This window comes from Zootoca vivipara, chromosome 2 (genome assembly GCF_965207765.1).
Source record: "Zootoca vivipara chromosome 2, rZooViv2.hap1.1, whole genome shotgun sequence".
NCBI classification, from domain to species: Eukaryota; Metazoa; Chordata; class Lepidosauria; order Squamata; family Lacertidae; genus Zootoca; species Zootoca vivipara.
In genome coordinates this window covers 107,762,341-107,779,106 of record NC_142584.1, presented here as the reverse complement: position 1 = coordinate 107,779,106, position 16,766 = coordinate 107,762,341, and the positions used below count along the sequence as shown (strand labels likewise).

At 49.1% G+C, this 16,766-nt stretch overlaps 1 protein-coding gene across 1 annotated transcript; it reads left to right on the top strand.

The window, feature by feature from the left end:
• Positions 1–2,218: 2,218 nt before the first annotated feature.
• Positions 2,219–14,898, top strand: LOC118081253 (zinc-binding protein A33-like). Its single transcript, XM_035107646.3, has 7 exons — positions 2,219–2,416; positions 3,946–4,583; positions 6,027–6,122; positions 9,275–9,508; positions 10,339–10,361; positions 11,152–11,507; positions 13,764–14,898. Exons 2-7 carry the CDS (start codon positions 4,158–4,160, stop codon positions 14,285–14,287), a joined length of 1,659 nt encoding a protein of 552 aa, XP_034963537.3. The 5' UTR covers positions 2,219–2,416; positions 3,946–4,157; the 3' UTR covers positions 14,288–14,898.
• The last annotated feature ends 1,868 nt before the right edge of the window (positions 14,899–16,766 follow it).

Sequence of the window (16,766 nt, the reverse complement as noted above, 5' to 3'; positions counted from 1 at the left end):
GGGTTTTTTCTGGAGGTAGTCAAGGGTACGCAGTACTGTTACCTCCTCCTCCCCAGTGGCGGAGGAAGCTGCTTGGGCATCTGGGGTGGTGTGGCTATGGGCAGGGCAAGCATCCTATAGGAGGGGGAGGCGGCATAGCTGCCCAGTCTCCTGTTTTCCCCGGGAAATCTCCGTTTTTTCCAGCTGTTCCTAGCTGAAAAAACGGATGTTTTTTGTTTCCCCCCGGTTTATTCTGGCACGACGGCCATTTTGGAACTGGGTGGAGCATGCTCAGAAGCGACTTTTGATGCTGCTCTGCCCAGTTCCAAAATGGCTGCAGTGCAACTTCTGGTGCGGTGGCCATTTTGGAACTGGACAAAGCAGCATCAAAAGTCACTTCTGAGCATGCTCCGGCCAGTTCCAAAATGGCGGCAGCGCTACTTCCGGTCTGCTATTTCCGGCCCGGTCCCTTATTTCTCTGACAGCAACTTGGCAGGTATGGGAGGCGGTGAGTGGACCGTTTGGGCAGTGTGGAGCAGTGTGGCTCGGGCACGCTGCAGGCCACCCACCATTTTGTCACCATTTTGTAGACCCCAAGGCATGCTGGGAAATGTAGGCACAGCAGCAGTCTACTACTTTCTATTGGCTCTGGCCAGAGTGGAGAAATATCTCCCTTCCTCCTTTGTAATCTAGTGGCAGTCTAGTCATGGCAAACCCAAGAAGGGTGACGTCAATTCGTCCTTAAAAGGCTCCACAGAGAGCTCCATAAAAGGCTTCTAACCATCTAGAATCAGAGCTATAGAACAGCCTATTGGAATGTGGGCAATATTTCTAATTGTGCCTTGATTATCTTCAATAAATCTATGTATGAAAGCTTTGTGGAGTTTTGTGGAATACTATGCGGAAAGAGAGAAATCTCTTTGATGGAACACTAGGCTACGTGAGTGCCATGGCTGAGTGGGAATTTGAGCTAAGGTGATGCCCATTAATTTCAGTGGGTGTATTTTGAGTATGATTAACAATTCGGTAAAGTATTTTGGGTTGGCTAAAGCAATAGCACCACCTACAGTTTGATACCAGCAGCACACACTGCAGCAAACTGTCCCAAGAATATTGTTGAGGTCAGATACCGGTAGCTGTAAGGAGGACGTTCTTAAAGTCTCTGGAAGAGACTTATTGGCTGATGCACAGGATGAGGAAGAAATCATTCTCACAAAGTCCCCTCCTTTATGTTACTGCCCTACTGCCAATTTTAATTTAGTCCTGTTTTCATGTTGTGATCTTCTCCACCTTCCAGGGTCTAAGTCTAGCCCCTCTTCTGACCTATATGATGCCCCCCACTTTATTACATCATAAGTGACAGCTCTGTGTTACCTGCTGTGGACATGGAAGACCACACACACACCCGCTCCCTGAGATTGGGTGAATTGCTCTGATGTCACAGAATGTTGCTGCCTGTTAGAATTACTGCAACGTAGGGTGACGCTGTCGGCAAAAGAATGCTTTTCAGAATCTCAAGACACGTTATGTTTTGTTTTGCGGTACAATTGGGTTTTTGTTTTTGCATTTGCATTTTAAGCACAGTAAACACTGAGAGACCTACCCCCCCCCCCCCGGCTTCTTCTGCAAAAGGTCAGTGTGCACACTGAAGACGGAAAGGGACTATTGACAGGAAGAAGGTTGGCAAAGATATTTTAGTGACTGAAGGTTCACAGTGGATCGAAGAGCCGGACCATTGGTCCATCTCATTTCATGTCCAGGATTTCCAGAGAGTCCAGGTGCTCTTCCAGCCCTACCTGGAAATGCTGGAGAGTGAGTCTGCAAAGCAGATGCTCTGCAGCTCTCCCCAAAGGCACCAGCCAAATCTCCGACTGAGGATTAACTCTGTTACCACCGCACGCTGCTGCTGCCAAGCCCTTAAACGATCCTGCTCCCATTCCTGTGTCACTTGTCATTTAAAAGGACCTTCTCTCTACTGCTGATGCGGCATGCCAATTCCCGCATCCCAGTCCATCTTCATATGCTTGGGACATCTCCCAATACCCCCACCGCCCAATTCTCTGTGCACTGGTGTAAATAAAGGGCACTGGTGCAGTATGCTTCTCCTCCTCCTCCTCCTCCTCCTCCTCCTCCTCCTCCTCCTCCTCCTCCTCCTCCAACAACCTGGAAGGGGAAAGTGCTGACTCAGTTTTGCTGGAGTGCTGGCAGTTTTGCAGAGGCCAGAATTGTTGCGTCATCCCTGCACTTGGATGCAAAGGGGAAGGCAGGATGGGGAGGGGGGAAAGGGGTTAAGGAGGACAAAGGCAAGCCCAGGCAGAGGATAAAGGAAAACCTAGGCTAATTCAGGAGGAGAGGTCCTAACCTGATCTTAATCCAGCAGCAAATAGCCCTGGGAGAAGACTGGGAAACAGCAGGGAAGGACATTTCAGCTAAAAGGGTAAGAGAGAGTTTTGTGCTCCTTGCAAGCAGGCAGTCTGGTTTGTAGAGGAGGAGGGGAGTCTGAAAGCTCCTGAGAAGACTTCGATGTAGTCCTACGCTGCCTACACATCATTCATTTAAAGCACACACACTCCAAGATCCTGGGAACGGTAGTTTTTTGAGGGTGCTGGGAATTGTAGCTCAGGGTGTGTGTTAAATCACAGTTCCCAGTAATCTTGGGGTGTGCTTTAAAAGTATGGTGTTTTTAGCAGCCCTGAAGACACTGGGAAGCAAGTCTGTGGGGCTTCTCTGACTAAACCTGCTAAGGATTGTTTTAGGAAAGGTTCGAAAAGAAACTTGAACCCAGCCTGAAAGGTGACACTCACAGAGGAAAACCACTGGCCAGGTATGACATTTTGGGATGGAAGAGCTCTTGGATTTTGAAAAACCAAACATAAAACTTCACATATTTATATTAAGCTCTGAAGAAAAGTGTGTTCCTTGAATCAGCAAAAGAGTGTGTTATGATTTGTTAATCATTGGCTGTTTGTTCTAATATACACTACTAAAATCAAAAAGGGTTTAAAAACCCTTACTAGCAGGTGAACTAAAGAACGGGAGTCAAACAGGATTGTGTGACTTTTTAGGTCTTGTGAGATTATTATGGTCTGGGGTACTGTAGAACAGCAACTCTGTAAGTCAAATCTTGTGTAAGTTTCTAGCTCACTAGAAACATTTCCAGACAATCTGTTTATTAAGCATTCGTCCTGGGTTTGTTTGCAGGGAGATTAGATGATGTTGGCTATTTAATAGGCATTCACACAGTTGGTTTGTCGGGAGATTAGACGATGTTACTTCGCAGCATGTGCTATTCCACACTTTCCAGTGCATTTCCTTGCCACTTTCCTTACCGCAAAAAGTCTGATTTTGTGGGGAGGTGGACTTGTTGCGCAAGATCTTCCAATGTGCTATAATTGTGCAAACTGAATTTGTCGGTATGTGATTAAATCCAACCCCAAGATAGCAACAGTCCTGAAGTGCTTTAAGGCAGCTTTCCCCTCTAAATAAAGAACGGCTGAACAGACGGGGATATCTGGGTGTATACAGGGAGACTGGGACCCAGGTGGCGCTGTGGTTAAACCACTGAGCCTAGGGCTTGCTGATCAGAAGGTCGGCGGTTCGAATCCCTGTGACGGGGTGAGCTCCCGTTGCTTGGTCCCAGCTCCTGCCAACCTAGCAGTTCAAAAGCACGTCAAAATGCAAGTAGATAAATAGGAACCGCTACAGAGGGAAGGTAAACGGTGTTTCCATGTGCTGCTCTGGTTTGCCAGAAGCGGCTTTGTCATGCTGGCCACATGACCTGGAAGCTATACGCCGGCTCCCTGGGCCAATAATGCGAGATGAGCGCGCAACCCCAGAGTCGGTCACGACTGGACCTAATGGTCAGGGGTCCCTTTACCTTTACAGGGAGACTACACATTGTAACCCAGTTTTCTGCATCTTCTTTTATTTTAAATCATCACCATCACCATCATCATTAATAAACAGGAAAAGGTCATTGATGGTTCTGTTCAAAGAAACATCACAAAAAAAAAAAGCTTGACTGAAAGCCTGGAAGTAAAAGAAGCTTTGTGATCCCCTTGTGGTGGAAAAAATACGTTTTGGCTCAGCGGAGAGAAAAATCCACCAAAGTCCACCAAGCCAATAGATACAAGCCAGGCCATACCAAGGAGAAGTGTGGTGGCCTCTTTCTTTTCAACATGGCATCCGTGAAAGAGGTATCCAGCTTCACTGAGGACCTGCTGTGCCCCATCTGCCTCTCCATCTTCCGAGACCCACACATGCTGGAGTGCGGCCACAGCTTCTGTGCCCCGTGCTTGGAGCCCTGCATCCCCAAGGGCCAGAGGCGTGGGCTGTGCCCCGAGTGCCGGCGGCCATTTGCTTTGCGACGCATGGCCATCAACCGAGCCCTCTGCAGCCTGGCTGAAAAGGCCCGCCTTCTCAAGCTGGACGAAGGCCCCCAGCTCGGCGGGACCGGAGGTTGGTACTTCTGCGAGGAGCACGAGGAGCCGCTCAAACTCTTCTGCAGCCAGGACGAGGGGCCCGTCTGTGTGATCTGCCGCGACTTGCCTCAGCATCGTGGGCATGACTTCCTGCCCATCAAAAACGCGGTCCAGGCCTATCAGGTGAGAGAGGCGGTTTGTTATTCAGCAATGGACCGGAGGCTAAGTAACAATACACATATTAGGAATCTGTTTCCAGAGCTTCTAAGTCAGAGGGCTTTCAACAAGAGGACTTTCCCCGGAGGTGCCATTCATAAAATTTAATTGGCATTTAGGGTGGACATTCAGTCATTGGTTAAGCAAGCCGATTGGGTGCCTGGGGCGGCGCGCATGCCCTGTGCCCAGGGGTGGGGCCAGCCGCCCGCAGGGGCAGGGTCCGCCGCCCGCGGGGTGGGGTGAGCCGGGGCAGGACATTCTACCGGGCCTCCAAGGAGTCTGCCTGCCTCCTCCCACTCAGCCGCCCTACAGCTGAAGGGGAGGCAGCGGGCGGACTGTTTGGGGCAGGAGAGACGCGTGGCTCGGGTGCGCTGCAGGCCCCGCAGTGAGTGACGCCTGGCATTTTGTCACCCCCCTCAGTAGTGACACCCGGGGTGGCCTGCCCCACCGCACCCCCTTCCTCCGCCCCAGCATTGATTCACTCTGTGCAGCCTCATTCTATAGCAAGTCCTCCAGGTCTTGCTGGACTCCAGTTCCCATTACCCCCAGGCAGCCTGGCAAATTCTAAGGGATGATGGGAGTAGGAGTTCCAGAAACACCTGGAAGATGACATATTATTAGTCACCCTTGAACCAAAGCAGCTGAATGTCCCCTCCCCCCTGAATTATAATAGGCATTCATACCAGGGGCGTACCCAGGATCAAACCTAGGGGGGGGGGCAAGCCATGCTCGTTCAGGGGCATGGCCAAGGCACAGGAGGGGAGGGGCCACGAATTGGGAACATTGCACACTTTCCAGGGCATTTCCCTGTCACTTTCCTTACTGCAAAAAGTCCAATTTTGTGGGGAGGTGGGCTTGTTGTGCAAGAGCTTCCAAGGTACTATAATTGTGCAAACTGAATTTGCTGGTGTGTGATTAAATCCAACCCCAAGATAGCAACAGTCCTGAAGTGCTTTATAAGAAACAACTTGGACAGAATAATTGTACCTATCTATCACGATGCTCCTGTCATTTTAGAAATTTAAAAGAGGTCCTCAAGAAATGGACTTAGGGTTGTCCAGCTTTCCTCAGCTGCCTCCCCTACATGTTTTTCCTAATGCTATTGCACATAGTGAAACGTTTCGCATCTTTATTTCTAAATGGCAGGTATTTTTTGAAGCTCGCCTTTAGGAAAATCACGGCTGCTAACTGTGGTGCTCCCAAATATGTGAATATGCATAAGGGTTTCACTTCTTTAGTTCATCTCTAAGGCTACGCATTCTTTTCCTACAAACCATCTTCATATGGGGGGGACGGGACCTTCAGAGGGGTGATGTGTCTGTATGGCATTTCCTCCACTTAGCCCTGTCCCCTTTGAAAGAATGCTATGCTATCTTAAAGGGCATTGGGGTTTTCTCTCTTTTGCTCCAGGACCAGCTGAAGGCATCTCTAGAGCCTCTGCAGGAAGGTCTCAGGCGGTTGAAGATGAGCCAGTGTCGCCAACAGGAGAACATTATAGAATTGAAGGTGCAGGCAGCATTGTTGGGTTTGATGATGGGGCAGTTGGGCTTTCCAGGCTACGCAATGCCCAAACTGAACCTACCCGTTTCCTGGTCATCTTCTGGTCAGGGGCGTAGGGAGAGGGGTGCGTAGGGGGTGCTCCGCCCCGGGCAGCGCGATCCCGAGGGTGCCATCGCAGCTGCCCCCCCACCCCCAAAACGATGCGCCCCGCCTCCAAAACGACACGCCTCGCCTCCCAAACGTGTGCCCCGCCCCAGCGGGCAATGCACCCCCCCCAAAATGCGCACCAGTCCCACCCCCGCCTGCTCTCCGCCCCCGTGCCGTAGCTTGACGCTACACCAGTGCTTCTGGTCTGCCTTTGTAGTTGCTAGTGATGACGATTAACAGACACCTGATACAGGGGTGCCTCAACTTATGAATTTAATCCGTTCCGGAAACTACAACTAATCCAGAATGTGGCAGCTAGACTGGTGACTGGGAGTGGCCGCCAAGATCGTATCACACCGGTCCTGAAAAACCTACATTGGCTCCCACTACATTTCCGGCCACAATTCAAAGTGTTGGTGCTGACCTTTAAAGCCCTAAACAGCCTTGGTCCAGTATACCTGAAGGAGCATCTCCACCCCCATCGTTCTGCCCGGACACTGAGGTCCAGCGCCGAGGGCCTTCTGGTGGTTCCCTCACTGTGAGAAGTGAGGTTACAGGGAACCAGGGAACCAGGCAGAGGGCCTTCTCAGGAGTGGAGCCTGCCCTGTGGAACGCCCTCCTGTCAGATGGTTAAGGAAATAAACACTATCTGACTTTTAGAAGACATCTGAAGGCAGCCCTGTTTAGGGAAGTTTTTAATGTTTGAAGCTTTATCGCTTTATTATTATTATTATTATTATTTTTATTATTATTTTGTTGGAAGCCTCCCAGAGTGGCTGGAGAAGCCCTGCCAGATGAGCAGGGTATAAACAAATATAATTGTTGTTGTTGTTTGTTGTTTAGTCATTTAGTCGTGTCCGACTCTTCGTGACCCCATGGACCAGAGCACGCCAGGCACTCCTGTCTTCCACTGCCTCCCGCAGTTTGGTCAAACTCATGTTCGTAGCTTCGAGAACACTGTCCAACCATCTTGTCCTCTGACGTCCCCTTCTCCTAGTGCCCTCAATCTTTCCCAACATCAGGGTCTTTTCCAAGGATTCTTCTCTTCTCATGAGGTGGCCAAAGTATTGGAGCCTGAGCTTCACGATCTGTCCTTCCAGGGAGCACTCAGGGCTGATTTCCTTAAGAATGGATAGGTTTGATCTTCTTGCAGTCCATGGGACTCTCAAGAGTCTCCTCCAACACCATAATTCAAAAGCATCAATTCTTTGGCGATCAGCCTTCTTTATGGTCCAGCTCTCACTTCCATACATCACTACTGGGAAAACCATAGCTTTAACTATACGGACCTTTGTCGGCAAGGTGATGTCTCTGCTTTTTAAGATGCTGTCTAGGTTTGTCATTGCTTTTCTCCCAAGAAGCAGGCGTCTTTTAATTTCGTGACTGCTGTCACCATCTGCAGTGATCAAGGAGCCCAAGAAAGTAAAATCTCTCACTGCCTCCATTTCTTCCCCTTCTATTTGCCAGGAGGTGATGGGACCAGTGGCCATGATCTTGGTTTTTTTGATGTTGAGCTTCAGACCATATTTTGCGCTCTCCTCTTTCACCCTCATTAAAAGGTTCTTTAATTCCTCCTCGCTTTCTGCCATCAAGGTTGTGTCATCTGCATATCTGAGGTTGTTGATATTTCTTCCGGCAATCTTAATTCCGGCTTGGGATTCATCTAGTCCAGCCTTTCGCATGATGAATTCTGCATATAAGTTAAATAAGCAGGGAGTGTCGACCACAGCAAACTATGGCAAGTTCTTAAAGAAATGGGAGTGCCTGATCACCTCATCTGTCTCCTGAGAAATCTCTATGTGGGACAAGAAGCTACAGTTAGAACTGGATATGGAACAACTGAGTGGTTCAAAATTGGGAAAGGAGTACGACAAGGTTGTATATTGTCTCCCTGCTTATTTAACTTATATGCAGAAAACAAATATAATAATAATAATAATAATAATAATAAGTATTATTATTATTATTTATACCCTGCCCATCTGGCTGGGTGGCTTCCAACTGAATATTAAAAACAGTACAGCATCAAGCATTAAAAACTTCCCTAAACAGGGCCGCCTTCAGTTGTCTTCTAAAAGTAAAATAGTTACTTATTGCCTTGACATCTGCTGGGAGGGCGTTAGTTATGCTTGCAGCAGGAAAAGGGCTGCTTGTTTTCATGTCCTTCATGTCCAGTCTTGGAAACCAGGATGAACTCCTTCATCTTGACCTGGCATGACCATTATTATGGATTTATGAGGCTAACAGTCGATTGCCTGGATGAATGATTTATCACAGAGGGTGCGTAGATCTGATTAATAGGTTGGGGGTCTAAGGGAGAAGTGGATTCTAGAGCAGGGCTATGGGGAACCTCAGGCCTGGGGGAGGGTTAGGGTGACCTCACCCTCACCCCCAGGACTCTTTCCCAGGCCACACCCCCTGCACTAGCCCTTCTTTGCCCAATGGGTGTTTTTGCCTGGCTGGAATATGCTATTGAACTCTGCTCCTGCTTCTTACTTCACCTGGCTGGAGGATAAAGAGGGATCTCTGTGAAGAAACTATCCTACTATATTCTGGAAGTTTCCTAGAAGGGAATGTGGCCTTTGGGTAGAGGAAGTTCTCCACCCCTGTTGTTCTAGACTAGAGGATTGGTTGTTGTTGTTTAGTCGTTTAGTCGTGTCCGACTCTTCGTGACCCCATGGACCAGAGCACGCCAGGCACTCCTGTCTTCCACTGCCTCCCGCAGTTTGGTCAGACTCATGTTCGTAGCTTCGAGAACACTGTCCAACCTTCTCGTCTTCTGTCGTCCCCTTCTCCTAGTGCCCTCAATCTTTCCCAACATCAGGGTCTTTCCCAAGGATTCTTCTCTTCTCATGAGGTGGCCAAAGTATTGGAGCCTCAGCTTCACGATCTGTCCTTCCAGTGTGGATTGGTAGGATCTGTTACTGGGAGAGAGCAGAATCCCATTCACCAATTCCATTTGAGCAGAGCAGAAGCCTTCGGGTGCGAGTGACACACCTCTTCCTTTCCAGACCTGTTCTGAATCCTTGTCTGACCATGTCTCTGGGGAATTTGTGAAGATGCACCAGCTGCTGAGCGACAGAGAGTTGGGTTTAAAGGAGGCCCTGGAGAATCAGCGAGAGAAGAACTTGGCCCAGATGGAAACCAAGCTGAAGGAACTGAACTGGAAGGTGGCCTCTTGGTCGGAGACCCTCTGCCGGGTGCAGGCGGGACTGGAATGCAAGGACCAAATCAGTTTCCTCAAGGTGAGAGGGACCTGGAGTTGTGGTGTGCTTGAGGATTCAGAAAGTCCACAGAGGGTTCAGATGACTCTCACATAATATTAGTGTGGAGGGGTTGCAGGGCTGTGTGTGTGTGTGTGTGTAAATGAGAATTCCTGGATGTCAAGATCCAGATTTGGGGCAAGTCCTCTTGGGTGAGAGAATCCCAGCAGAGATTTAAAATCACAAAACATGCAGCAAAGCAAAGTGTGGAAAAATAGGTTGTTAGACCTTTACAATATGCCCAAAGTTTTCCTCTTCCCCTATCATAAAAAAGACCACATGTTTGGTAAGTTTAAAATGGTTTGCTTACAAACTCTCCAAAGCTCAAATCCATGGGCTTTTCTGTACAACATTCAGAAAAAGTTGCACGGGCAGTAAAATTTGGTGTACTTACAGTGGTGAAAGTTCCTAGATTATTGGTAAAGAAATTCAACAGTGGCTTGTAAGAGCCATGTGGTCTGAGATGCAGCAACCAACTCAGTACTCCTCACATGCTGAGCTCCTCTCGTTGACTGGAGGGGAACGAAGGCTTGATTTCCTAGTCCCTCCTAAAGTAAACGAAGCCTGGCAGGACAGCTTACTCTATGATCTTAACACCTTCATGCATTAATTAGATGTAAGCATGTTGGTTATATGAGGCTGGTTATCCCACAGGGTGTGTGTGCTGAGTTTTTCTATTAAAAAACATGGTTGATGTAGCCCTTAAAACCACAGGGGTCACTGTCAGTAAAAAAAGGGACCACCTTAGGAAAGAGCACTTTTCAGATGTTTCTTTCACCTCATTCCTTTCTATTCCCCCCCCCCCCACTTAGGAGGCAAAAGAGTTGCTGGAGAGGTGAGTTATGCCATGCCCTTTCTTGTTTATAATAAGCAATTGCAGGGTTGGGGTGTGTGTGTGTATCACTAGGAACTTAAACACGTCTGGATTTAGGTTCGATAAGACCCTAAGCTACTGAAGGTAATGGGGCCCTTTATATGTCTAGCTGTCTTTTGTCAACAACAAATTGTTGCTTTTTTGTGTTGAATATATGCTATATGGTAATTTATGGACCTCATAGGTATCTAAAGCCATTTCCACATGCAGAATGTAGACATTCTATATATAGAAATGAGCAAACCAGTGATATTTTAGGGAGCAGGCTAGCAGGTGGGGCCCATTACTACATCATAGGAGCCTACACAACACAAAACACTGTTGCTGTATCTAGGTTTTATTTTATTTTATTTGCTTTTTTATCTCATATTTTGGAAATGTACATCCAGGTTTTTCCCCTTTAATTTTTTTGGGGGCCCCCTAGAGAGTGGGGGCCCTAAGCTATAGCTTGTTTAGCTCATACGTAAATCCGGCACTGGACTTAAAAGATATGGGGCATGGGTCCACAGATAATAAATCTCCATAAAATGTGCATGTGCTGATTTATAGAGAAGTGACCACAAAAGCAGCAGCCTGGGCTACTCTTGTGCCTTCTTTAAAGAACAACTCCCTCTACAGAAATCACACAAAGCTTTTGCCAGCATAGAGATCAAGGCTGGAGAACTGGTGGCCTTCCCAAAGTTGTTGTTGTTGTTGTTGTTGTTGTTGTTGTTGTTGTTGTTGTTGTTGTTGTTGTTACTACCTCCCACAGGGTCCGCACAGAGCAAGGAGCCCAGGTTGATGAGGAAGAGGAAATCGAAGCCGAGGTGGCGGAAGACGTTTTGGGAGCCAGCAGTGAAGACACAGACGAGTGTGAGAATGAGACCGATGAGGGGCTGGCGAGAGATGAGGGAGATGCGGATGAGGAAGAGGAAGAGGAGGAGGAGGAGGAAGAGGAGGAGGAAGAAGAGGAGGAGGAAGAAGAGGAGGAGGAAGAGCGAGAGCGAGAGATGGCCGCAGAGGAAGAAGACGAAGATGGAGTGGTTCCTGTGGACTTGAACCTGGGCGAGTTCAAGGGCCCTCTGCAGTTCTACGCCTGGAAAGAGCTCTTGGGCGCCGTGCATCCAGGTAAAGTTTTTCCTGCTGCATTCTGGGAAATGGGGCTTTCAGGTCAAGTGTATTTGAAAATCCCAAAGAGGCAGCTATATTATGCTCTGACTTCCTGTTATCTGGAAGTTCTGGCTCATTAGTCAGGATACAGTGAGCAGGAATAGGTTTTGATAGGCCTCATCCCTGAGCAACCCCCAATGTGTGATTCGGGGACCTGCAAACAACAACAACAACAACAACAACAACAACCAGGCTTCCTTGGTCACGGAAAGTCTATGTATAATTTGGCCTGTTTGTGTGACCAACCCAATGCTCTTAGGACATGAAGGATGCCGCTGCGATCTCTCCCCTCTCATTCCTGCCACATGGGTTCACTATATTCTGATAGTGTGGGGCTTCCCACCCCTGATCTTGGTCTAAAATAAAGCCAGACCCTTGTGTAATGATGGTCAAAACGTTGATGAGCCCAGGACCTCTTAGTGGCAGTGGGAGGTTTCGGGGGGGAGGTGAGAGGTAGGGAGAAGCCTAACTATAAAAAGGACCACCTCTGACTGACTCTTTCACCCTGGGACCTTCTAGTGGCAGGGGGAGGCTTGGGGATGGGGGAGGAGGGCTGGAGGGAGTGGGCAAAAGGGAAAAAGAAAAAAGAGGAAAGTATGGAAATATGAATATTTAAAATAATGGGTGGTTTAGTGACAATGGCTGAAAATTTGATATATGAAAACTGCTAAAGATGATTTAATATTGAAAATCGGAAGGGGGGGGGAGTCGAGGAAGTCCACAAAATAATGATAGAAAAATAGATGATTAAAATTATGCATTTGCAATGTTTGTGTTTATTGTTTTAGATGTTTTCTTTTGTTTTTCTGCAATGTGCTATCATGTTGTTTTTTTCTTTTATGTATGTGTTTGCAAAACGAATAATTTTTTAAAAAATAAAAAAATAAATAAAAGTTGATGAGCCCAGGAAGCTGGAATACATGGACACACTTCATAATTCAGAGCGAAGGAGAGGGAATGTTAATCGAATCATTGGTAGTGGTTCTGTTTTGCATGCAGAAGTTCCCCAATTCTATCTCTAGCATCTCCTGGTAGGGCTGAAAATACCCCTTGTCTGAAACCCTGAAGAGCCGCTGCTAGTCTGTGCAGACTATATTGAGCTAGATGGACCCAGTGGTCTGACTCAGTATATAATACAGCTTCCTGTGTGCCTAATAATGGTGGAGCTAACTGCAGGTAGGATTGGTATTTTGCTCTAGAATAAGATCACAGCGCCTACCACCCAGCAAATAAAAAACCCCAAGTTCTTTTGGATCTAAGTCTAGACTACGATATCATGACAAAGTGGTGGCATCGTCAGATACAGATGAATGCGATCTGCTGTTTGGGCATGCAATGCCCAGTCTTGTAATCTGCTTCTAATTCTTTTCAGAGCACATTTGAACTACTGACTTCCAAATTGTTCTGTGGCATGTGGCAAGAAGTTCCACAGGCCAACTATGTGGAATATGTCCCTTTCTTTTAATTTCACAACTGCCCTGAGATCTACGAGTATAGGGCGGTATACAGGTCAATTCCGTGTCCAGGGCTGTCTGCCAGCTCCATCTGGTACGCAGGCTGAGATCCTACAGGCCCACAGACTGTCTCACCAGAGTGGTGCAATGCACTCTACATGGGGCTACCTTCGAAGGTGACCTGGAAACTACAATTAATCCAGAATGTGGCAGGTGTGAGACTGGGTGACTGGGAGCATCCGCCAAGACCATATAACACCAGTCCTGAAAGACCTGCATTGGCTCCCAGTACGTTTTCAACCACAATTCAAAGTGTTGATGCTGACCTTTAAAACCCTAAATGGCCTTGGCCCAGTATACCTGAAAGAGCATCTCCACCCCCATTGTTCAGCCCGGACACTGAGGTCCAGCTCCGAGGACCTTCTGGAGGTTCCCTCACTGCGAGAAGCCAAGTTACAGGGAACCAGGCAGAGGGCCTTCTTGGTAGTAGCACCCGCCCTGTGGAATGCTCTCACATCAGATGTCAAGGACTTATAGAAGACATCTGAAGGCAGCCCTGTTTAGGGACCTTTTTAATGTTTGATGTTTTATCGTGTTTTTAATATTCTGTTGGGAGCCGCCCAGAGTGGCTGGGGAAACCCAGCCAGATGGGCAGGGTATAAATATATTATTATTATTATTATTATTATTATTATTATTATTATTATTATTAAATAAAAATATTAAAATAATTCCCCACTCTTGTCCTTTTCTCCCCCAGTCCCTGCGTGCATCACTTTGGACTGCAATTCCGCTCACCCCAGCCTGGTCCTTGTGGAGGAAGCCACCGGGGTCAAGTTCAGCCCGGGGCGACGCTTCTGGCGACGGAAACCCGAGCGCTTCACCTCTAGCCCTTGCGTGGTGGGCCGGAAAGGCTTCACCACGGGCCGGTACTACTGGGAGGTGCGTGTCGGGGACAGCGCAGGCTGGGTGATCGGGGCGGCCAAGAAGTCGGTGAAACGCAAGAAGCGCCTGAACTTCCGGCCCAAGGAAGGCGTGTGGGCCATCGAGTTGCGGGCCGGAGAGTACCAAGCCCTGAGCGAGCCGCGAACTCTGCTCTCGGTCTGCGGGAGGATGGATAAGGTGGGGGTCTACCTGGACTTTGAAGGGGGGCAGCTCTCTTTCTACAACAGCAGCAGCATGAGCCACCTCTACACGTTCCAAGTGTCCTTCCACGAGGAGCTGCTTCCTTTCCTCAGCACCCAGGGCAGCCACCCACTCTCTGTGTGGGACCTGGAGCTCTGAGTTGCTGAAGAGCTTCCCGAGACGGGTGGGATCCCATCGCAGAACCACCAAACTCAGGCTGCCAATCCGGAGCCCTGGAGAAACAAACCCCGCTTCCTCAGAAGATCAGACTTTTGGCAATAAAGCGACTGCGCCGGAAAGAGCGAGGTAACACCCGCTGCGAGGCAACACTGACTAATTCAAGCATCCCCAAACTGCGGCCCTCCAGATGTTTTGCCCTACAACTCCCATGATCCCTAGCTAACAGGACCAGTGGTTGGGGAAGATGGGAATTGTAGTCCAAAACATCTGGAGGGCCGAAGTTTGGGGATGCCTGGTCTAATTTCTCCTCAAACGAATCAGAATGAATCAACATTACATAGTTTAGGGCATGCCATTTTAAGGGGCAAAGCTTAATTTCTGCAAATTTCTTCCGCAAGCAGTCTTAATAGTACATTCTTGGCTGTGAGGAATTAAAATCTGCTTTTTTATGACAACATTTAGCCTGGTAAGTTTGATGAAGAAGCATATGAACTGCTTTTGGAAAACCAAGGACTTTTAATTTTACCTTATGAAAATGTCAGGTAATGCTAAATAATAATAAATATAAATAAAATTCATATATAATATAACTGCAAGGACTTGCTCTGCTTTCCTTTGGACCACATCATCTGGGCAGCCCAGGACCTCCATACATACTGCCCAGGCTTGCGCCCCAGGAAGGTCACTTCAGGGCTGCCAGTGTGCCACTTCAGGGAGCCAGTGTGGTGTAGTGGTTAAGAGCGGTAGACTCGTAATCTGGGGATCCGGGTTCGCGTCTCCGCTCCTCCACATGCAGCTGCTGGGTGACCTTGGGCTAGTCACACTTCTCTGAAGTCTCTCAGCCTCACTCACCTCACAGGGTGTTTGTTGTGGGGGAGGAGGGGAAAGGAGAATGTTAGCCCCTTTGAGACTTCTTTGGGTAGTGTCAGAGGGCCTGATATGGCTACTCTAGAGTAACGACTCCAGCATGGTCTTTTAAGGCTTTTATTAAGTGCTGATTATTTACAGTGTTCAGAGCAGTAAAAATGCATCCTTAAGGTGAGGTGTCAGAACCTCCGAATGGCGATTGGCGCGTTTTCTTCCAGCACCAAAGCTTTGGCAGACCCAACCTCTTCCCCCTACGTTTGCGTCGCAATTCGGGAGTTGGGGGGATTGGCCTCCCCCCCGTGCGTCCAACTTCCTGTCCCACCTGAGGCATGGGCTCCACAACCTTGCCTGAGCCTCGGACACCACTTCCTGACTCTCCGCTGGAGGCAGAGCTCTCCTTACTCTCTCCAGCGCTTGGGGATGGGCTGGAACTTAAGATGGGAGGGACTTCCCTGTATCCCTTGTCCCTCACATCCACCCCCCTCCCAGGCTCCTCCCCCCCCTCCCTAGGGGCTCTCTGCTTGCTGGGGACGATTGAAACCCCAAGAAGTCTGTGGCATCCGAGCCTGTGGGTGTAAAAATTTCCCCCCAATCCGGCGATCTTTCCCCCTCCCCCTGAGAAGACGGGAATCCCAAGAAGTCAGTGGCGTCAGAGCTGGTGGGAGTAAAAATGTTCTGCCAGTCCTCTCCTGCCTCTGACGTCGTCGACCTCGGTGAAACCCACACCTCTTCTTCCGTATCTTCAAATTCCGCTTCCCATCTCCATGGAGAGCTGCTGCCTGCGATCCCTTCCTCCCGCCCCTCCCCCTCTTCCTCCCTTTCCATGTGCCAGGGCTTGGGCCTGTGGGGGAACAGGGCGTGGAACTCTTCTACTAAAAATTCCTCAGGTACTTCCGTGGCTGGTATCCACTCATTGTGGGACGGCGGAGTGTCCTCCCATGCTATCAGGTACTCCAGCCCTCTCACCCCTCTCCTTGAGTCTAAAATCTCAGTTGCCTCATTGAGCTGACGGGCGTTTCCCGTCTCCCCCCCTCCCTCTGGAGGCTGGTCGCTGTCCCTGAACCTAGTACTTTCTCTGTACGGCGACAGCAGCGATCTATGAAACACTGGGTGCACTCTCATGTCCTCAGGCAGTGCTAGCCTGAAGGCTACCGGGTTGACCTGTTGCGTGACCGTGAAGGGGCCCAGCCTCCTGGGTGCTAACTTCTTGCATCGCCCCCTGGTGGGAAGACCTTCCGAGGATAACCAAACCTTGTCCCCCACCCTGATGACCTCTCCCGGTCGCCTGTGGCGATCTGCCCCCTTCTTGTACGCTTCCTTGGCCCTCTCCAAGTGTTCTCTGAGCTGCTGGTGCACCGTCTCCAGGTCCTCTGCCCAATCCTCTGCCTGTGGGCCCTCTTCCTCCTCCTCCCCCTCCCCCTCCGGGAAAGATCTGAGGTCGCGCCCGTAGTTGGCCTTAAAGGGCAACACCCCTGTGGAGACGTGCACCGCATTGTTGTAGGCAAATTCTGCCAGTGGCAGGCGATCCACCCAGTCCGTTTGCCTCTGGCTGACGTAACATCTCAGGTACTGCTGCAGAATGGCGTTGACC